Source organism: Bos javanicus, chromosome 18 (assembly GCF_032452875.1).
Source record: "Bos javanicus breed banteng chromosome 18, ARS-OSU_banteng_1.0, whole genome shotgun sequence".
In the NCBI taxonomy this organism is placed as follows: Eukaryota; Metazoa; Chordata; class Mammalia; order Artiodactyla; family Bovidae; genus Bos; species Bos javanicus.
Window position 1 is genome coordinate 44,254,264 of NC_083885.1, and position 22,753 is coordinate 44,277,016.

At 52.4% G+C, this 22,753-nt stretch overlaps 1 protein-coding gene across 1 annotated transcript in view; it reads left to right on the top strand.

The window, feature by feature from the left end:
• Nucleotides 1–22,753, top strand: part of CHST8 (carbohydrate sulfotransferase 8) — a 146,278-nt gene that overhangs the window by 65,917 nt on the left and 57,608 nt on the right. Inside the window, exon 2 of the mRNA XM_061387920.1 lies at nucleotides 5,689–5,903. Within this exon, the coding sequence (XP_061243904.1) occupies nucleotides 5,774–5,903 (130 nt within the window). The 5' untranslated portion in view covers nucleotides 5,689–5,773. The remainder of the gene's footprint in view (nucleotides 1–5,688; nucleotides 5,904–22,753) is intronic.

A 22,753-nucleotide genomic window follows, 5' to 3' on the forward strand; every position in this document is an offset into this window, starting at 1 on the left:
CCTCGCATCATACTGTATTTTAAAGGTTTGAAAATCATCCATTTTACAGTATCTAAATGACAAATATTTGTTTGTATTGTGTGTTCTAATATACTCATACATATAGAAATAGAGTCTTCATTTAGTCTTCAAGCCCCATGTTTTGAAATCTGTCCTATCAGACATGAAGATACAGAAATGGCATCCTGGTGGTGAGTGTGCCTAGGGTGTTTGGGAGCGGTCAGTTTTGTCAGGTTCCCTGGTGGAGCTCAGTTCCTTGTCTCTTCTTCCGTCATAGGATTGGACTACTCGTTGAACCTGATTCCAGCTCAGACCTGATCAAAACAGACCCTCAGCTCCCTGAAACAGAAATGACCTTTTTAAAATTCCAGGTTCATGGAGTGTCTCTCTCCAGATGGTCCAATCACCTCTATTAACTCACACTCATTCAACATGTGGCAAAGGTTATTGATCACCTGTGCCAGGCACTGTGCTAAGTGCTGGGAATACAAAGATGAGCAAAGAGTCCAAAACAGGCATGAGAATGCTCTCCACATAGTGGAGGAAGGGCTGTAACTGAGATACCCGCGCTCACAAGATTGAGGATACCACCTGCAAGCTGGTGGGGAGGGAGTTAGTTTTTTTACCTGTAGGGTTATTTTTCCATGCCCTGTCCTTTATTTAGGGTAATAAAGTACCCTAAAAATATAAGTTCTGGGCAGAGATGATACCCATAGTTTGGTTTATTCCTAATAGCAAAGAGGACACGGCAGCCTGTGACATCTTGGCCAGGCTTTCAGGACCCTCCTGCCATGGCTGTGTGTTTGCAGGCTTCCCTTCATCCTCTTTGTATGAGCTGGGCTGGGGTGTTCCTAGTGGGGCTGTGGGGACAAGGTTTGGGGCTGTTTGAACCTGATTTGTACCTCGGCCTTCGCCTCGGGGTCGCCTTTCTCTCTCCCTGCAGACAGCGTGGGAGATTGGAGGGAATCCCTGCCTTGTAACAAGGGAGTGGTTATCAAGTAAATTGCTTCCCCCAGGAATGGGGGGCAGTCGTGCCTGCCCGGATGTGCTGAGGCTGGGCCCTGCCCATTTCAGGACCCAGGTCAGCGCTCTGCCGTGTCAGCGGTGAGGCAGGAGTCTGCAGCCCCACCTCAGAGTCTTGAGCCCTTGCAGCCATCCGTCATCCTCAAAGAGCATTGCAACTTTATGCCTGTGCATAAAAACTGGAGGGACTCGTCCCAGAGTTTGCGACTGCCATCGCCGCTGCCGTTAGAGCAGTTTTAATTAGCTGTAGGATTTTAATGAGCTGAAATCGAGAAGAACCCCATCTCGGAAGTAAGCAGGAGCTGAATACAGGGAAGAACTCTGACAAAAACAGATGGAGGTGGTGTTCTCAGGGGACTGGGCTGTGTGCTTTGTTTCAGCAAAGAGCAAATGAGTTACCGAGGCCAGGAGGCTGAGGAGGGAAGCCGGTGGGTCAGCCCCAGTGCCGGCCTCGGTGGGGGCAGAGCTGGAAGCGTGGCCCCCTCTGCTGCCATTGCGGAATGCTTGGTGCCGGATTCAAGGTGACGGCAATGTCTGGCTCCATTCTCCTCAAGTTGCCATAGCAGCCTCTCTCCCGATGAGCAGCTTCTCTTAGAGCCCTCAGCCAGGAGGGACGTCACTGTTCACTCCTGCCGGTTCGAGGAGGAAGCGACTGGTCAGAGAACTTTCCCAGGCCCGGGGCCCGCACACCCAGTGGGTGCACCCACCGGTGCGAGGCTGGACGCCTCCTCCTGCCTCCAGTGGGGCACAGGGGTGGGTCTCCACAGCCTGAGGGGGTCCTCTGGGTGACTGGGGGGAGTATCCAGGCCTTGGAGCATCCGCAGCCAAGTGTGTCCTTGGAGCCGTCCGTCCGTCCGTCTGCCTGCCGGCCCTTCGCCACTGGAGGTGCGTGCATTTTGGCTGAATTCCCAAGTCCTTGCTTGTGCCCTGAAGTGAATTTTCTAGAGACAAAATTTTAAATCAGATAAATAAGGAAATAGGAGAAATCCTTGGCCCTGCCCTGTGTCCCAGGAGGTGTTTACAAGATTAATTGGATTTCTCTTTCTTCCTGTAAAAATTGGTGACGCCATTCGGGGCCTCAGGGAGAGAAGCCCCCGGGAGAGCTAGGAACTGTGAGGAGGGCAGGACCTTCTGAAATCTCAATGGGCTATTTATTTTTCTTGCCTTACCCCTCCCCCTTCCACTCCATCATTTGAATTTTCTTCTTGTCTGCTGATCTTAGAAGGGAAGTAGGAGAAGGTTCTTCACTTGTCATTGGAGTGTGATGTAGTGTGTGCTGAGCCTATACCCATCCCACTGGGAGTGGGGGCTTGTGAATGTGTTTGTCAGGTCCTGGGCAGCCCACCTCCAGCCTTGACTGTTATGTCCCCTCCCCAGGCAGCAGCTCAACTCGCAGGAGAGGGAGACAGCCTTTGAACATCATCTCCCTGTGGCCTTGAAAATAACATGTGACTTTGAAGACAAGGACTCTCATGGGGACTATAGGGGATCAGATGTGCCCACCGTCTGGAGTGTCTGGTGGTCTGTTGGTGATCTCTCACCTACCTCTCTTTAAAGGAAGGAGTTTCCTACAGATTCTGTGATGTTGTTTTTTCCCTCCTGGGGCCTTGAAGACTCAGTCAGGCTGCAAACCATTCCCCCAGGAGAGGAGGCAGGCTAACCTTTGATTCCTGTTTGCACGAAGCAGGGAGTTAGCTAATCAGATGGTCTCCAGTGAGAGCCAACCCTGGGAGAAAGGTCCAATAGAGGGTGGGTGCTGGGGTCTGAGGCGTAGAAGCTAAGTCTGGGCAGGGGAACCATGCATGTCTCTAACACCAGCTTCCCTAGGTGTAGAGAGAGTGCTTATATTCTCTTGGGGGCTGACAAGGAGAGAGTCTCTAAACTGAGATGCTTGAATAGTTGATGCTCCTGCCACTGTGAAAGTGCAGGTTCTGGGGCTATGTTCTCTTCTCCCCAGATTTGGGGTCAGGGATGTGGTCTTCAGCCTGGCTCCAGGCACATGGGCTGCTGGAAGCCTGGCTCCAGTTGGTGGGCTTAGTTTGGGCTGGTTCAGAAACAAGTGAGAACAGGTCATGGCTGGAGGAGGAGGGAAATCTGTACCGACTTGAACGGTGACCGTGTGACAGATTAGAAAGAAGAGGAAACTGAGCAGCTCTTCTGCAGTCATTTCTGCAGTGCCAGCCACCATACAAACAATGCAATAATGATCACACGTGCCTCTGAGTCCCTTTTCCTCATCAAATAGTCTTTGGGTCAAGATTGGGCAACACATTATTAGCTGCTTTACCAGGCCACTGTGTCTGCTGGCCATCGATTTGCCATCCTTTCTTCCCTTCTTCCTCTCTTTTTTCTTCTCCCCACCTTGAGAAATGTCCTAATTTGGGGGTTCACCCTAGATCAGATTGGTTTCCTGACCTCGTGTCTCACTCTGAAGGCTGGTGTGTCTGCAGGCAGTATATCAACACCTTGGCCAGCATAAGCTGGGTGTCCTTATAGCCATGGCCTTGCTTATAGTTCAACCTGTGGGTCTTGCGCAGAGGGCCTGTCATCACTGAGAGAGGGTCCTGGGAGACCGCAGGCCATTGGGCATGCTGTGGGCTTTGTCCTTCCCTGGAGCCTGGGGCCTGCACTCCGGCACCTGCGTCTTTTCAGAATGATGAGCCAGGTCCCCAGAATGGTCCCATCTGGGGCCACCATGGAGAGGGAGGCTGCAGACCCTGAGGGGCTTCAGGGTCTGAGCCTTTGGGGACATGTTGCTGCCCATTTTCACCCACTGCAAGCTGGAGGCAGGGTATCCCTGGTTTTGGCAGGAAGCAGCCGCCTTTCTCTGTAGCAAGGTGGAGCGGGACGGGGGGGGGTGGGTGGGGGGGGCGGGGTGTGGTGCAGGAGGGGCTGTTGCAGGGAGGTCAGGGCCAGCTAGAATCCTGGAGCCAATGCCAGAGGCAAACAGCACCTGGTCAGCACTGCCTCTGAAACATGAAAGCTGGGAGGTCGTGGGAAACTCCTGCTCGCACAGCTCAGAGAACCTGGCATTCAGGCGTGTTCCCGTGCATGGAGGCCTGGGGCAGGTTAATTAAAGTTAACTGAGTGAAAAAATAATTACAGAGACTGCAGAGGGGAGAAACCCAAACCTGCAATTTAACTCTCAGCCTCAGAGCCTTGCTGAGAACTGTCTAGTCCTTGGGAATGTGTGTTTGGGCAGAGGAAGGTGGGGTTTCTCTGTTTATCACTTCCTGCCTCGTGCCCCATCTTCAGGTTGGATACAGAGGGACAAAAGCTGGGGTTTCCTCCCCCAGCACCTGGGTGCCGGGTCAGAGATGGGTTCCCTGTTCAGAATGTCAAGCCAAGGAGACTCCAGGCAGGGCTCATCCTTGTGCTGAGTGGCACACTGGTCTGGGGCCTGATCAGCACCCTGCTGTGTCTCAGGGGTTACTGGGCACTGCCCACCTGGCCTCAGCCTTCCTCGGGCATTGCCCTGTGCCAGACAGGGGCAAGTTCCCAAAGGGCTTCTTAGGTGGAAAGAGGGTGATGTCCCTGGACCCAGGTGGGTAGGATCGGGTGAAGATAAGGGGAACAAGTGATAGCTTGCTCGAACCACCCCGCCACACCCCCAGCCCACCCCCACCCCACCCCCCACTGCAGGAACTTACATCTTTCCTTTAGGCAGATGGCCTTGGGGAGCTGTCATCTTTTTCTTTCGGCCACGCCACATGGCATACAGGATCCTAGTTCTCCCGACCAGGGATCGAACCCATGCCCCGTGCTGTGGAAACTCGAAATCCTAACCGCTGGACCACCAGGGAAGTCCCAGGGTGCCCCCGTCTTGACCCACAGCTTCACCCAACTGATGTCACTAGTTGGTATCAGGATACTTGGTAGGCATTTCTTTTACTTCAAGGGGAATGAGGGTGGGGGCAAGCAACATGGGCATGGCCTGGGTCTGCAGTGGCTGGAGCAGCAGGTGTCCATCTGCTGGCACACAGCCTCTGAGCCTGGGATCTGTCAGACCTGGGTCTGGCCACCCCGTGTCAGCTCCAGACCGCTTCGAGAGCTGGGATGACCATGATCTGGCTGGAACTTCAGCCCCTGTCGGTGCGACTATCCAGCAGGGCCATGATTCCACCCAGCTCATCCTTCCGTCTGTGGGGGGCAGGGACAGCTCTGGCTGATACAGTGGTGAGTCAGTCAGTCTCTGACATCTCTGGGCCTGAGAGGCCCCTTCTCAAAGCTTCTGGTTCTATGGAGACCCTTGTCCCCAGCATCCTGTAGATGGGAGCCAAGGCAGAGACAGACCCAAGAACTTCTCTGTCTACTGGGCCAATTGTGAGCCACAGGGACCCGGATTCCTGCCTGAACAGTGCGGGGGGTGGCTGCTGTCCCCTGGCTGTGGGTGATAGGGGTCCACACCAGGGTTCCCCCCTGGGCAGGAGCTGGGGAGTATCTCTCTCCGTGGCTTTTCTAAAGGTCCAGATACAGGAGACCCTGGCAGGAAGCTGGTGTCTCAGCCCCAGGTGGTGACCAGCCTTTGCCTCCTTGGACTTGAGAAGGTCAAAGGGATGCATATGAGTAAGGGTGGAGGGGTCCAGGGACTCTGCTTGGTCACGAGCAGTGACCGGGGCCCTGGGCCTCAGTGATGGGCCGTCTTTCTCCCCCACTGCTCCGTAGACCTGGCCTGATGGACGCTCGGTGTGGACAATGAGGGAAGAACGTGCCTCCCGCACCCGAGAGGTGACCCCGGAGCGAGCCCCGGATGTCCCCGCGAGCAGGAACGATGCGACTGGCTTGCATGTTCTCGTCCATCCTGTTGTTTGGAGCTGCAGGACTTCTTCTCTTCATCAGCCTGCAGGACCCCACGGAGCTCACCCCCCACCAGGCACCAGGTGAGCCCTTGCACTCGGCCCTGCTGCCTGCTTGACCCAGCTCTCCTGCCCGAAGTACAGGCCTCTGCGCTGCTGTGGGGCCAAGGCAGAGGTTCCAGTCACCAGCCACAGTGTGGGGGCACTGTATCTGTGGTCAGGCCACCAACCATGTGGTTCTGGCCTCTGACCTCTGATGTCTGGCCCATGCACTCCTCTTGGGAAGAATGGCCAGGCTGCCCCTCTCTCATCTGGTCGTTGCCTCTGGTGAAACTAAGATTTCAGGGTCCCACCACCTCTCGGGTCCTCTCCCACATGATCTGGGATATCAGAGGACAAGTGACTTCTCCCTGAGCCCAGGCCTCCCCAATGGGACTCTGATTCTTTGCCCAGCGCCGGGGACCTCTCGAATTCAGCCTCTTCAGCCTGGGCAAGAAAGTGGGGTGCCTCGGTGCCTCCCGGCTTTGTAAAGCTGAAGAGCCTCCTGCTGGCCTCCCCACCTATGGCCTCCCAGCCCACTGGACTTGCAGAGGTGGGGATGGCGGTGAGGGGAGAGCAGGAAGGATGGTCCTGGAGCCTCAGGGTGGACAGAAGGTAGAGAGGGACGCTCAGGCAAGGCCCCTCTGACTGAGACGTGGCCGAGCCCCAGAGAGCACGGCCGACCTGGAGGGCCGCCAGTGTGGGGCCAAGGCCAGGAATCGTTGGCATCACATGAAGGGATAGCACGGTTGCCAGGCCAAGCACCTGCGTTTACAACAGAGGTCCCAGAGGCCTTGTTAGGGGAGGGTCCTTGATGGCTGGACACCCCTGGGCTGCTGGACACAGACAGAAGGAAAGGGGCGCTGAGGCTGGAGGGTTAGGCAGAGGGATTCCCCACACTATCCCTGCCTACAGCACACAGCCCAGGAGTGCGGGACACAGTGTTAGGGGGTCCCTGGCCCTGAGTGGGGAGGGCACAGGGCCCGCCACGGCTCACATGCTCAGGGCAGCCTGCACCCATGCTGAGCTCAGCCTGGGTGCCCGTAGGTGCCATATGGAAAGGCGAAAGGAGCAGGAGGCCAGAGCTAGGCCTGGCAGCTGCTGTTGGAGACCCTGGCGGGAGAGGCTGGTGAGTCGTTTGTCTCATCCCTGAGCATCAGCAAGAAGCAGCCCAGCGCCAGGCAGACCCCCTGGGGCTGGTGGTGAGTCACTGGTGCTGACTCACGCTTGGACCCGACCCTCTACGGAGGTGGCTGTCAAAGATGTGTCTGGCTGCTTCCCAGCTTCGGAAGCAGAGACCCGTGACTGAGCCGGTCCCTCTGTGGAGGCTTTGCAGCTTCATGTGGGCCCCAGAGTGGCCAGCGACTCTGTGAGCAGCACCTAGCTCCATGGGCCGCGCCACCCAGAGCACTCAGAGCTGTTCTCTGCAGTTGTGTGTTGTATGAGCGGGAGCTAGCTCCTGAAAAAGGCCTCTGGGCGCGGCTTGGGGATAACGGCGCTGTGTGTCCTCTGCACGTCTTGGTGTGCGCACGCGTGGTTGGGGCACACGTGGGCAGAGGGTTCTCATGTCCTGTGTCTGCTTTCTGTGGGACCAGCCTGGGAGAGAAGACTCGAGTGTGTCTGTGGTGTCCCCTGGGGCCGGGTGCCCATCTGTGGTGTCTTCTGGGGACCGGTGTGATAGTCCTGAGTGGGGTCGCTGGCTGGTGACCTCGATATGTGCTCTGCCATGCTGCAGCAGCTGACGGCACAGAGACCTTGCCCCTTGTGTCGTGGATTCCTGTCCTCGCCAGCTGGCATGGCCTGCACAGCTACCCCGGTGCACACGTGTGGATTACCTCCATCACTGGTGGAGTGGGGGCCCAGCGGACAGTGAGGGTTTCTGGGGTGGGTGCACCCCACTCCAGTATTCTTGGCTGGAAAATCCCATGGACGGAGGAGCCTGGTAGGGTGCAGTCCATGGGGTCGCTGGGAGTCGGATATGACTGAGCGACTTCACTTTTCACTTTTCACTTTCATGTATTGGAGAAGGCAGTGGCAACCCACTCCAGTGTTCTCGCCTGGAGAATCCCAGGGATGCGTGAGCCTGGTGGGCTGCCGTCTATGGGGTCGCACAGAGTCAGACACGACTGAAGTGACTTAGCATAGTATAGCATAGACTGGCAGGCGGGATGGCAGGAAGCTGAGGCCAGCCTCCCCCTGCAGCTGGGGATGGCAAGGACCTGGCAGACCCAGGTGTGGAGCTCGCTTGGGTTTTGAGCTCCCTTCTTCTGGCTGTAAATGGAGCCGGACCACCTGGGCGTAGCACCTGTACGTTCTACGTAAATCACCTCAAACGCAGTCATAAAACTTTAAGTAATGCTTACGTTACTCTCCCTGAGCAAAGTGTTCCTGACACAGGCTGTTTGTGTTGATTTGTTACTATTCATTTATTCTTCCCCTGTACTTCTCACGGCAGCCTAATTGTGATTCGGTACCAAGAAAGCAATATCAAAGTAATTTTCCACAACATTAGTTACAATTTTCTTCTGATCTTTCAAGTGAAACAATCCCATCCTGTTGTCTTCTCTGTGCACATAAACCTTGATTACATTTATCTGTTGGAAACCAGTGCTTACAAAGTGTATGTATCCAGCTGCATGGGTGGTTTGGCCCCAAGAGTCCTAGACAAGTCAGAATTTCGGCCCTGGGAGATGTAGACGAGAGAGGCTGCCCTGTCATCCAGATTGGTCAAAGCGGTGGGGGCATCTGCAGAGGACATTCCCCACGGGCTCTTCTGGTCTTTTTTCCAGTAGCAGAAACTTTCCTGGGAATGCCGTCTGGGACCCGCTGTTGGTGGCGTTGGCCAAGGTGGGAGGGGGAGGGTGGTCAGGTGAAGATGCAGAAACAAGCTTGAAAAGGCGGACAGAGTCATTAGCTGTTTGTGGTCCCTTGGGGTTGGCGTGTCCTTCAGATTTCTCCCATGCAGCTACCAGCTCTTAAAAGCACCTGAACTTTTCAGAGACTAGTCAGCAAATCTCACCTGCTTTGTGCATTAAGTGCAATCCTGTGGGATTGCCAACTTCTATAAACCAAACGCTATTTTCCAAAATGTTTGCTATATTTTAGATCAAACCTGTTGGAACATAAACCACTGCCGGTTAACCTACCTTTATTCTAAGATTAGGTGTTCTTGGGTATCAGAGAATCTACCTATCCCACTGTTTTTCATGTCTCCAATATTGCCAGGCCCTGAGGCCTCCGGAAACTCACATCTTGACCCAGGAGACCACTCTTGCCCCTTCCCAAAGTGGAAGAGAGCCAACCAGAACTGGGACTAACACATCCCAACATGCTGGCCCTGGAGGTGCAGAGGGCACTCTCCATGTGTGTATGAGTGACCCGTCTTTATATACAGACTTGAATACAAGGCAGAACTTTGTATTATGGAGAGCGTGGGACACACAGAGAAGTGGATTAGAATAGTACAGTGAACCCCACGTCCCAAGCACCCAGCAGCCTCAACGGGGCCTCATCCACAGCCCCATACGCTTCTCTTTTCAAAGCATATATACTAGGGCCAATCAGTTCAGTCATAAGTATTTCTTTTTAAAAAGTGTCTTGGTTTAGTTTGGCCGCACTGGGTCTTTGTTGCTGTTTGCAGGCTTTTTCCAGTTGTGGTGTGAGGACTTCTTACGCTGTGGCTTCTCGTGTCGCGGAGCACGTGCTCTAGGAGCATGGGCGTCGAGGTTTGACTCTCAGGCCCCAGAGCACGGGCTCAGTAGTTGTGGCTCACAGGCTTGGTTGCTCCACGGCATGTGGGATCATCCGGACCAGGGATCCTGTGTCCTCTCCATTGGCAAGGGGATTCTTATCCATTGTACCACGAGGGACATCCCCTAAATATTTCTTTTTAAAAATTTTCTTATTGGAGTACAGTTGATTGGCAGTGTTGTGTCAGTTTCTGCCGTACAGAAAAGTGGATCAGTTATGCGTATACCCACATCCACTCTTTCTCAGGTTCTTTTCCCATGTACGTCATTACAGAGTATTGAGTAGAGTTCCCTGTGCTACACAGTAGGTCCTTATTAGTTATCTATTTTATGTAAAGTAGTGTGTTTATGTTAATCCCAATTTACTCCCCTCCCCCGCTTCCCTGTATAACCATAAAGCCATAAATATTTCAATGTATTTCTTAGTAGAAAAGATAAGAATTCTTTCTTTTAACATTCAACAATTGTTTAATCTCATCAAATGTCCAGTGTTCACATTTCTAGTCATCCCACAAAGGTGATAAATATCTTTATTTCCGATTTGTTTTGTCAGTATCTGGATAAGGCTCACACGTTACAACTGGTGGGCAAGTCGTTTAAGCTTCTCTCAGTTTCTAAGATGTCCTGCGTGCCTTTACTTCCCTCTTGCTATTTACTGGAGGAAACTGGGTCACAGGTTCTGTAAGTTTCCCACAGTTGGGATTTTTGCTGATCGTGCCTGTTTGGTATAGCTGAACATACCCTTCTGCCCCTTGTACTCCCTGTAAATTACGTAAATTTAGCAGTTGATCAGATATAGGTTTGTTTTCCCTTTTTTGGCAAGAATTCATATGTGGTCCTGTGTTCTTCTGTGGGGAGGAGTACATCTGCCCAGCTTTGAGTTATTGGTTAGCCACTGACCCTGTGGCTTCCTAAGTGGCTCAATGGTAAAAGAATTCGCCTGCTAATGCAAGAGACTCAAGAGACGCGGGTTCGATTCCTGGATCTGGAAGATCCCCTGGAGTAGGAAATGGCACCCCACTCCAGTATTCTTTCCTGGAAAATCCATGGACAGAGGAGCCTGGCAGGCTACAGTCCGTGGGATCACAAAGAGTCAGACACGACCGAGTGACTAAGCACTCACGCACTCCGCCTACTCAGTGGCATCAGTGACCAGTTTCATGGAAGACAATTTTTCCACAGACCAGGGCAGGGGGATGGTTTCTGGATGCTTCAAGCCCTGGCTGATCTGACAGGAGGTGGAGCTCAGGCAGTAATGTAAGCGATGAGAAGCAGCTGTAAATGCAGATGAAGCTTTGCTCTGTCTCCCACCGCTCACCTGCTGTACAGCCTGGTTCCTAACAGGCCACAGACAGAAACTGGTCAGTGGCCTAGAGGCTGGCGCCCCCCTGGCCTAGACCATCCAGTCGAGGCTGCACAATTCAATGTTCTTTTTGAAATTTATTTTTTAAATGGAAGTATAGTTGATTTGCCATGTTGTATTGATTATTGTTTTACAGCAAAATGAGTCAGTTATATACACATATACCTTCTTTTGTTTCATATTCTTTTCCATTACGGATTGTCATAGGATGCTGAATACAGTTCTCTGAACTATGCAGTCGGACCTCGTTGTTTATCCATTCTGTATATAAAAGCTTACAGCTGCTAAACCCAGCCTCCTGCTTCATCCCTCCCCCACCTCCCTCTCCTGTGATGTTCTAATTGTACCATTTCTTCTCCATTCTTTTAAGTGGGATGGATTTTGTTTTAATGGGGTGAGGTGAGACATTGTTCGTGACCCGTGAAGCCAAAATGAACAGTACATGGATTGGCTTATTTGTTGATACGTTTTAAAAAATGTGACCTTATGATACAGATTCTGTTGCTAGCACACTACAGATAGTCGTGTGTGTTTTTTTTTTTTAATGCTTGGTTTTTGTAGAGTGGATTATTATTTTTTTAAATGCTTGGTTTTTGTAGAGTGGATTTTTATTAAAGAGGCCACCCCCACGTTTTAGTGAAGTGGCTCTTTGCTTTCCCAAAGCCGTGGAACTGTGGGTGGTGGGGATGCTGGGGACTGAGGCCAGTGCTGGGATGCTCAGGGAGGAAGGCAGCCACAGGGATGGCCCAGGGGGCCCTGCAGATAGTCTCTGATGACTCAGTCCATAACCAGCCCTAGGATATTACTTCCGGGGCATCCAGGAATAATAATAGTAATAACAAAAGTATACCACATGCCAAGTCTTGTGCAAAGCCCTTTATGTGGTTTTATTTTCCCCTGTGGCTGTGCCTCCCAGCATGCAGGATCTTAGGAACCCATGCCCCCTGGGAGTGTGGAGTCTTAACCACTGGACCACCAGGGAAGTCCGCCTTTCCATGTTTGCGTGTGTGTTCCGTCACTAAGTCCTGTACGACACTTTGCCGCCCCGTGGACTGCAACACACCAGGTTTCCCTGTCCTTCACTATCTTTCGGAGTTTGCTCAAATTCATGTCCACTGAGTCAGTGATCCAACCATCCAACCGTCTCATCCTCTGCTGCCCGCTTCTCCTTTTGCCTTCAGTCTTTCTCAGGATCAGAGTCTTTCCCAATGAGTCAGCTCTTTGTATCAGATGACCAAAGTATTGGAGCTTCAGCTTTTAGTGCATGTAATTCTTACAATAAATGAGGTCCCAAGGCTTACAGAGAGGACACAGACAACACTGATGGGGGCTAATGCTCCCAGTTGCTCGCTGTGAGCTCAGCACTAAGACACACATCTGACATGTATTTAGTGCCCATTCAATACCTTTGGACCCCTTGAGTTAAACACTATTACACCATTTGACAGACAAGACTCCTGAGGTACGAGAGGTTACCTGCCATGCTGGGATCCATCCGTAGGGAGCCAAATGTTGCCCACAGCACCTGCTGCCTTCTCAACGCCAGTGATGCTTGCTCAGTCCGACCTGTCTGGGCCCAGAGCAGAGCGTGGATCAAGGACGCATGAGAAAATATACGTGGGAAGAGCTCCCAGTGCATCAGGGGCTGGAGTGAGACCTAGGGACCCACACTCATGGCTGAAGGCTCAGGCAGGCTCCGGTTCTCATGAGCCCTTGGAGTGTCACAGGGGCCCAAGCCTTTGCTGCAGGCTCAGTCAGGGAGCCCTGGGGATTCTGAGGGTGCAGCAGCCATCAGAGAGCCCACTCCAGTGGCTGCATGTTGTGAAACTGTGGACAGTAGCAGAGGAAGAGGCCTCAGGTGCGCAGAGAGCGGCTTGAAGGGGTGGAGTGGGGACAGAAGAGAGGGCGAAGCCTGGGGCAGGCGGGCAGGGACAGGAGAGGATGGTTCAGTGGCATCATAGGGTTGGGGCAGAGTTGGCAGCCACATGGATGGGAGGCTGAGAAGGGCAGCTGTCAGGGTTTCAAGGTGACTCTGGCTCAGGGTTTCTGGCATTGGTAGAGGGGAGCTGGGGTGCCACCCATCAAGGGAGACATTCCAGACAGGGAGTGGTTGGGGGAGGGGAGTAGAGACAGCGTGTTCTATTTTGGGCAGATGGCCTCTGAGATGCTAGGCAGAGTGTATGGAGCCCTGTGTCTCCTCCACCCAGGGTTGCAGACTCACAGATCACAGGAACAGGTGAGAGGAGCAGAAAGCTCCCGCCCTGCCCCACTCCTCCTCCACTGCATCTCCTTTCACACAGGTCACACACTCGCTCCTTCGCTGTCACACACCTGAGGGCAAAGTCCTGACTGGAGGAGTCAGGAGGGCTTCCTGGAGGAGGGGAGCTGTGGCTTGCTTGATTGCCTTCTCCAGGGCACAAGAGGTGACAAGACGCTGACCTTTGGCAGCAGCAGTGAAGAGCCCGGGGTGTCTCTCCCCAGTGCATGTTAAGTGTTTGTTGTTGTCCAGTCGCTCAGTCATGTCCAACCCTTTGCAACCCCTTGAACTTCAGCACACCAGGCTTCTCTGTCCTTCACTGTCTCCCTGAGTTTGCTCAAATTCATGTCCATTGAGTCAGTGATGCCACCCAGCCATCTTATCCTCTGTCGCCCCCTTCTCCTCCCACCCTCAGTCTTTCCCAGCATTAGGGTCTTTACCAAGGAGTCAGTTCTCCTCAGGTGGCCAAAGTATTGGAGCTTCAGCTTCAGCATCAGTCCTTCCAGTGAATATTCAGGGTTGATTTCCTTTAGGATTGACAGATGCTAAGTATGGTGCCCTATATCTCATAGGAACTGACAGAGCCAGAATTGACTCAGAAATCACCAGAACTTCTCCTTTGGTTCCCTGGAACAGGGCTGTGTTGGCCAGAGAAAGTGTGGCTCTCACTGTTGGTTCCATGGTTACTGCCCGTGCCAATTCTGAAGGCTACAGAACAATCTCAGAGGATTTGTCTTGTTCCTGCAGTGACTGCCTGTGTTTGGGTGTGATCCTTTTAACCCTGAGATGCCACCAGGCCAAAGGCCATAGGAGTAACTGCTGAGTTGCTCTCAACAGCTCACCCATGTGAGGGTGATGGAATAACCAGAAGTGTGCTGGCCATCCTGACCCCTCTCCACTGCCAGAGGATGGGCAGCCTCTGGAGCCCGGGTGCCTAAGCCCACACTCCCTCCCTGGCCAGGGGAACCAGCCCTTCCAGTTTCCATGGCGCCGTCTGCTTTGCCCAGGCAGGTGGGTTTTATTGGAATCCTCTTGAGTCTGTCTCCTGAAACCCTTTCCTAACGGCATTGCGGAACAGCATATATATTTCCTACAACCCTTGCGAAGCTGACACCTCCTTGTTGTGACTGGGAATATCAGAAGTGACATGTAATTGCAGTGATCCATCCTGTTAAGTAGCTGGCAATATATCATTGCAAAGTCAGCACGGCTGGGACTCTCAGAACTCAGTGTTTCTAAACAATGCACCTGCAAGCGTGTGTGTTCAAACTGTCTTCACCAAATGCTGCCCGGGATTCACTAAGGCTGCCTCACTCGCCATACCTTGCCTCGCCTTTCTGCGACCACAGCGAAGGAAAATTAACGCTAGGTAAAACCAAAAAGAAGGGCTTCGCAGGTGGCACTAGTGGTAAAGAACCTGCCCGCCGATGCAGGAGACGTCAGAGACGTGGGTTCAATCCCTGGGTCGGGAAGATCCCCTCCAGGAGGAAATGAAATCTTGCCTGGAGAATCCCATGGACAGAGGAGCCTGGCAGGCTACAGTCCATAGGGTTGCACAGAGTCAGACGCAATTCAAGTGACTTAGCACGCATACATGCAAAACCAAAAGCAAAATTAATGCTGGGTAACTGAGTTTTCAGTTCTCTGGAGGGCCTGCCCCGTGACACAGAACGCAGTGGATTCTCAAAGTCAGAACTGCGGCCAGGATGCTTGTAGCAGTACTCCTTCCAAGTGTGGCCCTGGGGCTTCCTGTCCCCCTTCCCTCAACTTGAGTGGCTTTAGTGAGGGTTCCTTCTGGCGCCACAGGTCGGGCAATGAGCAAGATCAGCCTAGCTATCACTGTGCTGGCAGAGGGAAGAAAGCTGGTCGGGTCAATGTGGATAGTTGGAGGGTTGGGGACCAGGGGTGACCAGAGCCTGTGGCACGATGGCTGAGCCCCGCCTTGATGGAGTGGGAGCGTTGAGGCAGGGCCTGCACACTTTGGGGGCACCACTCACACTGCTCTGTGCTGATTCCAGGGTAGAATTGATTTAAACGATGGTGTGACGGGCGCCCCCTGGAGCTGTGCAGAGAATAGTACTGATGAAGGGGCATGGGACCTCCATGGCAATCAGTGAGAGCCAGAAAAGGGAGGGGGATATGTCCGAACACATAGCCCTCAAGGGACTTCGCTGGTGGTCCAGTGGTTAAGACTGCCTTGCAATGCAGGGGACACGGTTCAGTCCCTGGTCAGGGAACTGTGATCTCACATGCCATGGAGCCACTGAGGCCAAGCCACAGCTACTGAGCCCGAGTGCTCTAGAGCACTGATGAGGCAACTGTGGAGTCCATACACCATAACAAAAGATCTTGAGTGATGCAACCAAGATCTCTCATGCTGAAACTAAGACCGAACACAGCCAAATAAATAAATTATTTTTTTTAAAAAGTAGATCACATGGCCTTCAAGTGTTGGCACCGGAGCCCAGAGGGGCTGATGGGCCCTGGGGGTGCCAGTTTTGGAGTCTTCTTTGAAGTCTGCTTTTGGGGGGAGCTTTGTGAGAGACCTAGCCCTCCCTCAGGGGTGCCCACCGTGAGCCCCTCTGCAGTAGGACTTTCTCTGCCCCCATCCCCTCTCCTGAGACACTGCCCCAGCCCCCAGGCCCCTGGCACCTGCATCTCTGACGTGGCCCCATTTCCTGGGTTCCTCCCTCCCCACTGCAGAAGACAGCCTGGAGGTGTACCAGCTAGAGCCTCGCTTTTCCTTCGGTGCATTTAGAAGACGCTAAATGAAAAATAATGAGCGTGTAGGAACTAAATACAGGAATCACCTAATTAAATTAGGAAACAGACATCTTATCACTGTAATCTGAAAATTGATATTAATAGAAGATGGTCCCGGCATTGTTATGCTAAAGGTTCCTCGGGGTGGGGAAATTAAGAAGGAGAGCGGAACGGAAAATTGGGACAATCGTATCCAATAAGAGCAAGACTTATGTTTTAAAGGAACTAAAGTAAAATGCTAAAAATAGAATACAGGATCACTGTGAGGCTCTAATGAAGTAATGGACAAAGATAGCTTTGAAAACCACAGAGCTCTACACTCGTGTACGATGATAATTTTTTAAATGAGACAATGTAATTAAGCTTCAGTGTGCATGAAGCCTAGTAATAGTTATCATTTACTGGCGCCAGGCACTGTCTAGGGTGCCTTTGCTTTATCTCCCTTCACCCAGTGAGATGCAGGCATCATTGTCCTGAACTTAGATTCAGAGAGGTTAGGTCAGTTGCCCAAAGTCCCGCAGCTAGAGTGGCAGAACCCAGATTCAAATGCAGCTTTGCCTGCTTGCAAAACCCTTCCTAGGCTCACTTTGCACTCCTTGCCCGTTGCCACTCGTTAACGGCACGGTCAGCAGTTCTTACATTTTCTGATGTCTTTCTGCCATCTTCTCAAAGGGCATTTCTTGCCAACACGCAGCAGATTTCTTTGGCAGCCTGACTCCCTGCCCAAACCCCAGGGCTTCTCTGGCTTCTTGGTTAATACAGCCCACACAAAGACCCCTTCTGAAATTACAGTGCAGCCGGGAAACTGGGTCTCCCTTTGTGTCCCAGTCCAGGTGGAGCTGGACAGGGCTGAGTGACCTGAGCTGGGCTGGAGGTTCCGAGGCTCAAGCCTCCCCCGGAAGCCCGGGTTTCAGGTTGTGTCTCCACAGCAGCTGATTGTTCCACAGCCCCCAGGCCCCCACCTGGGAGGTGAATCAGGCTCTATTCCCCTGCAGTGTGAGTCACTACTCCGTGGGCCCAGAGCGGGGCTCAGGTGTGGGTTGACTCCTTTCCCATCTGCCCCGCCCAGAATGAATAGGAGGAACCCAGGGAGGAGGAGGGGGGCTCAAGATCTGTGTGAGATGCCCCAGCAGTACACCTGGTCTGGGTCGCTGCGGTGAGCTTACCTGGGCAGCCAGCAGTGGGGCATGCAACCCACACCTCCCCCACTCTGTGCCCATTCACCAACCAGGCATCTTCAGTGGCAGTGGGGTCACTTGACTTGACATCAGAGTCAACCCCACCCCCTGCAGCTCAGCCCAAGAGCTCTGCCAGGAAGAGCAGGAGGGCAGGGCAAGACCTCAGTCCCCAAGGCACAGGGCTCCAGGGGTGGCCTCGTGCCTGGCTTGTTTCCCTGCTCAGCCCCACTTGGTCTGCAGTCTCAGGGCGGTGGGAGGGGGCATGGGGAGGGGGCTCAGGACACAGTGACTTTCGCTGCTAGCATGGGGAAGGGCCAGGTCAGGTCCTAACACATGCTTATCCAGGCCCCACTAACCTTCCAGAAGTCCTAGGTTGCTAACGTGGGCGGCACAGAGGTGGTTCTGTGCCGCAACCTGATCCAAGGACGAGGGCTGTTGCTATGATTGTCGCCTTTCTCCGTGTCACCGGGTGGTTCTTGTGTGTGTGTGTGTGTTTTTTTTCTCAACCCGGAAAAGGTCACGGTGGTAGTTATGACAACAGAAGTGCTGGAGGACGGTTCTGGAAGCCTCTGTGGGTCCGTGGTGCAGCAGGCCCATCAGGGATGCTCTGTGTGTGGGCTGAGACGTGAGTACCTCTGGCCAGGCTCTGTGGGGGCTCTCACCTGAACCCCAACTGCCTGCCAACTGCCTTTCCATTTATGGTGACATTTTTCATGTGGCTTTAGGGTCACTATGGGTGTCCTTCCCAAAATCTTTGCAGGAAGCTGGGGACTTAGGCAGATCTCATCTGAGTCAGAAGCTCATTGTTATGTATCTACTGATGTTTCCATTATAAAGCTTATCCCTCAGGATTTGTGGCTCTACAGTTTTAATTTTAAAGTTTAGTTGCTCAGTTTCTGACTCTTTGAGGCCCCATGGACCATAGCCCACCAGGTTCCTCTGTCCATGGGGTTTCCCAGGCAAGAATACTGGAGTGAGTTGCCATTCCCTTCACCAGGGGGTCTTCCCGACCCAGGGATCGAACTTGGGTCTCCCACACTGCAAGTGACCCACCAGGGAAACCGACAGTTTTAACTTGGATCATGGCAAAACTTGGTGGACAATTCTCTCACTTAAAATTTTCTATTTATATGGGGGAAAACAGCCGAACTTAAATGGGTTCCATTGCCCTCAACAGCTGCTGCTCCGATGCCCCTGCACAGCTGATTGGCTCCCAACAGAGAGGTGAGGAGCCCTGGGGGGAGGGGGTCTTCCCATGCTCCTGGTCTGGGGTACAGGCAGGAAACTGGGAGCTGCCTCTCCCTGAGCCCTACAGCCTGGCCACAGTGTTTCCCAACCCTCCTCAGAAGTGCTGAAGACTGACCACCTACAGAGTAGGCTGGCCCCATCCAAGCTCCCCACTCACCCCAGCTTGGGTGCCCCAAAGCAGGTCCCGCGTCGCTCAGTTGGTAAAGAATCTACCTGCAATGCTGGAGACCTGGGTTTGATTCCTGGGTCAGGAAGATCCCCTGGAGAAGGAAATGGCAAGCCACTCCAGTATTCTTGCCTGGAGAATCTTGTGGACAGAGGAGCCTGGCGGGCTACAGTCCATAGGGTCACAAGCGTGGGACACAACTTAGCACTGTTTTTCTTTCTTTAAAACAGGTCAAGGGCCCAGTCCCCAGCCAGTGACTCTCAGTCCAGGCAGTTCCCAGGGGGTTGGACCCAGGGGGTGATCTGTGAACCCCTCACCGCATTTTGCTCATGTATCTCAATGTGCATAGGTCCCGGGAAGAAAAGGCAGCCTGGGAGGAGTCTGGGGTCCCCACCCCAGCTCCCCAAAGGCTAAAGCATCTGTGAGTGCTTTCCACCCCTTGCCCTCAGGGTCTGGGCGTGCCCAGGACAGAGGGAGCTAAGAAAGAGGAAGGGATGAGGGGGGATGTCAGTAAAAAATAGTGTGGGGTCACCAGGCCCATCAGAAAATGTCCCTGCATAGAGCTGCCAGGGAGACGACCGGGAGCGGGGTTGGGACAGATGGCTCCTGGCTCCTTGGGCAGGGCCGCTGCTCAGCTCCAGCCAAGAGTTCTATGTGGGATGTGGGCCCAGGGTAGCCAGATCTTCCTTTTTATTCTTTCAAGGAAGCAAGACATCTGTAACATACAGTTATGTCATTTCTTCTGATTTATAAGTGGCTGCTCAAATTTTAGAAAGTGTTTTCAGAGTTAGTTGGTCACACTTGGCACCTCCTATTGGTCAGATGGGCTGGAAGGAGACGGGCCGTCCACCGCCCCAACCTCCTCGGGGCTGAGACCTGCCCCCTCCCACCTTCCTTGTGCTACCCACCCCCACCATCACCCCCAGGACAGAGAGGTGGTAGGTCTCCTTGGTGGACAAGGAACTCATTAACTCTTTCCAGCCTTGGCAAGATTCCCTTCAAGCCAGTCCCAGGCAGAGTTTTCCAGCTGTCTGCTGATCAGTGGTGGCCTCCCGGAGCCCGAGGGACCCCTACCCAGCTTAGGGGCTCCACCAGATCACCCCTCACCATTCAGGCATGGGACCTGGGGTGGGACGCCCAGAAGGTGACTGATCTGCAGAAGTGTCAGGGAGTTAGAACCTGGGTGTTTGGGTCCCAAAGACACAGATCAAAGCAGTCAATCTTAAAGGAAATCAACCCTGAATATTCCTTGGAAGAACTGACGCTGAAGCTGAAGCTCCAACACTTTGGATGCAAAGACCCAACTCATTGGAAAAGACCCTGATGCTGAGAAAGATTGAGGGCAAGAAGAGAAGGGGGCGACAGAAGATGATGGTTGGATGGCGTCACTGATTCAATGGACATGAATTTGAGCAAACTCTGGGAGACAGTGAAGGACAGGGAAGCCTCGTGTGCTGCAGTTATGGGGTCACAAAGAGCTGGACATGACTTAGCGACTGAACAACAACTGACCGCCACTCAGAGCTGAGACGCACAAGTGTTGGAGGGCCAGCCGGGGTGCTGGCATATACTGCCATGCTGATGTGTGGAGTGCACTTCTTTCCTATGCGTTGCAGACATATTCTGATTTGTTCATAGATCTACTGGTGAAGGACAGAGACCTCTGTGAATGGGTGTGCGTGTCTGACTCTCGTTCACGGTCCTGTGTGGGAGTGTATATGTATGCAACCATGAGGTGTGTGTGTGTGCCTTGGGCTCGAAGCTCACATAGGGACCATTTCCCACTGAAGTTTGGGGCTGCCTCCTCGTTGTGCACACTGATAGTTGCACCTGCCACAAGCAGCGTGGGACACACACATCAGGGCCCGGGCTGGGGCAAGTGACTTGGGCACCGGGGCAGGAGTTGTCTGCAGGTTGTCACCACAGAAGTGGGTGAGAAATTAATTACCATTCCAGCAGGAACTCGGCAAACCAGTTATTGTAACCCCCTGCCTGCGACCGGAGCAGACCAAATAATGAAATTACATTCATAATATTTCAGGTTGAGTGATTGCTGCTTGAATTAGTTCCTTCCCAGAACCCAGCCAGAAGTAGCGGCAGTAATTAAAGGATTTTCTGGGCTAAACCAAGTCTGCTCATCAGGCACGTACAATATACAGGGCTTGCAAAATGTGTGCCAGCCTGCACCTGCCTGGGAATGGGGTGACAGTCAGTGAGGGCAGGAAGGCCACCGGTCAGAAGGAGGTGGGTTCTTACTGCAGGAGGTGCTTTTCCACTTTCGTTCATTTATGTTAGAGATATCTATTGAGTCCCAGTACAGCCAGACACTGGGAATCTGCAGGGAATAGGGCCGTGAGGTCCCTGTGCTCATGGAACTCAGCAGTGAGTAGTGTGTGTGTGCACATGGTCAGTTGTGTCCGACCCTTTGAAACCCCCAGGGACTGTAGCCCGCCGGGCTTCTCTGTCCATGGAATGTTCCAGGAAAGAATACTGGAGTGGGTTGCCATTTCCTACTCCATGGCATCTTCCAAACCCAGGGATCAAACTCGAGTCTCTTGAATCTCCTGGCAGGAGGATTCTTTACCACTGCGCCACCTGGTAAGCCCCAAAAAGTAGGGTGATGGGTAATTCCTGGTGTCAACCCACCTCTTTCCAAAGCAGACTGGTCCCAGGAGTCCTGTGATGTCTGGAACTGCCTCTTCCTTCCACTTTAGGGCCCCAAATTAAGGTCTGAGGCTGACACCATGCTGGGGCTCCCTGCTCATCAGAGAAAGAGGAAGGAAGGGCATTGGCACGGCGTGACCTCCCCACCCCCGCTGTCCTGTGTCCTCGAGCGGGGGTGAGGGAACCAGATCCAACAGCAGGAGTCAGGTGGAGCTCACACCCAGGCTGGACCATCCCTCCCCCAAGCCAGTCCTTTGTTTCTTCCTTTTGCTTCCCTGAGATTAACACACAGCACTCCTCCGGGAGCAGAAAGTGCCAGAATCCCAAGAAAGCAAAGATCGGTAGCGTGACTGACAGAGCTGATGCACCCACCCACTCTGGGTAAAACAGAACCTACAACTTCCTTAAAACTCCAGAAGGAAAGTGGAATCCCAGGACCAGAAAGTGAGACGGATTAGCGAGAAGCAGTGAGCACCAGGGGACTCCTGCCACCAGGCCCGCGGCCAGAGCCTTTTTACACAAAACAGCTTTATTCGGGTATGATTTACATGCCATAAAATTCACCTGTTTTAAGTGCACACTTCAGTGATTTTTTAATAAATGTACAGAGCTCTGTAATCGCCACAATCCAATTTTAGGGTATATTCATTGCCACCGCCCCCTCCCCAGATCTCTGCCATTTGCAGTCACTCCCCATTGCCTCAGGCATCCACTAATCTACTTTCTGTCTTTATAGATTTGCTCATAAATGTAATCATACAATATGTAGTCTTTTGCATCTGGTTTGTTTCACTTAGCATCGTGTTTGTGATCACTTGTCATCACGTAGCCTGCATCGGTAGTTATCCCTCTTTATCGTTCAGCAGTATTCTGATCCATGGATTCTTGGTTTATCCACTCAGCAGTCGATGGACACCTGGAATGCTTATACTTTTTGTCTGTTATGAATAATGTCACTATGAACATTCATATGCAAGTCTTCCTGTGAACATATGTTTTCGTTTCTCTTGGGTAGATGCTTGGGAGTAGAATTGCTAGATTGTTTAGTAGCTTTATGTTGAATTTTTAAAGAAACTGTTGCCAAAATGGCTACACTGTTTATGTTCCCGCCAATCATGTATGAGGGTTCCCATTTCTCCACATTCTCATCAACACTTGTTATTATCTGTCTTTTTCATTATAGGCATTCTAGTGAGTGTGAGGGTATCTCATTGTAAGTTTAATTTGCCTTCTCTAATGACTAATGCGATTCAGCATATTCTCTTCTGCTTATTAGTCATTTGAATATATTCTTTGGTGAAATATCTATTCAGATCTTTTGCCCATCTTTTAAATTGAGTTATTTGTCTTTTATGGAGTTGTTATTTTGTTTTGTAGATACAAGTACTTATTAGATTTGCAAATAATTTCTCCCATCTGTGGTTTGTGTTTTCATTTTCTTAATGGTGTCTTTTGAAGTACAAAGAGTTTTTAAATTTGAAGAAGTACATTTCTCTCTCTCTCTCTT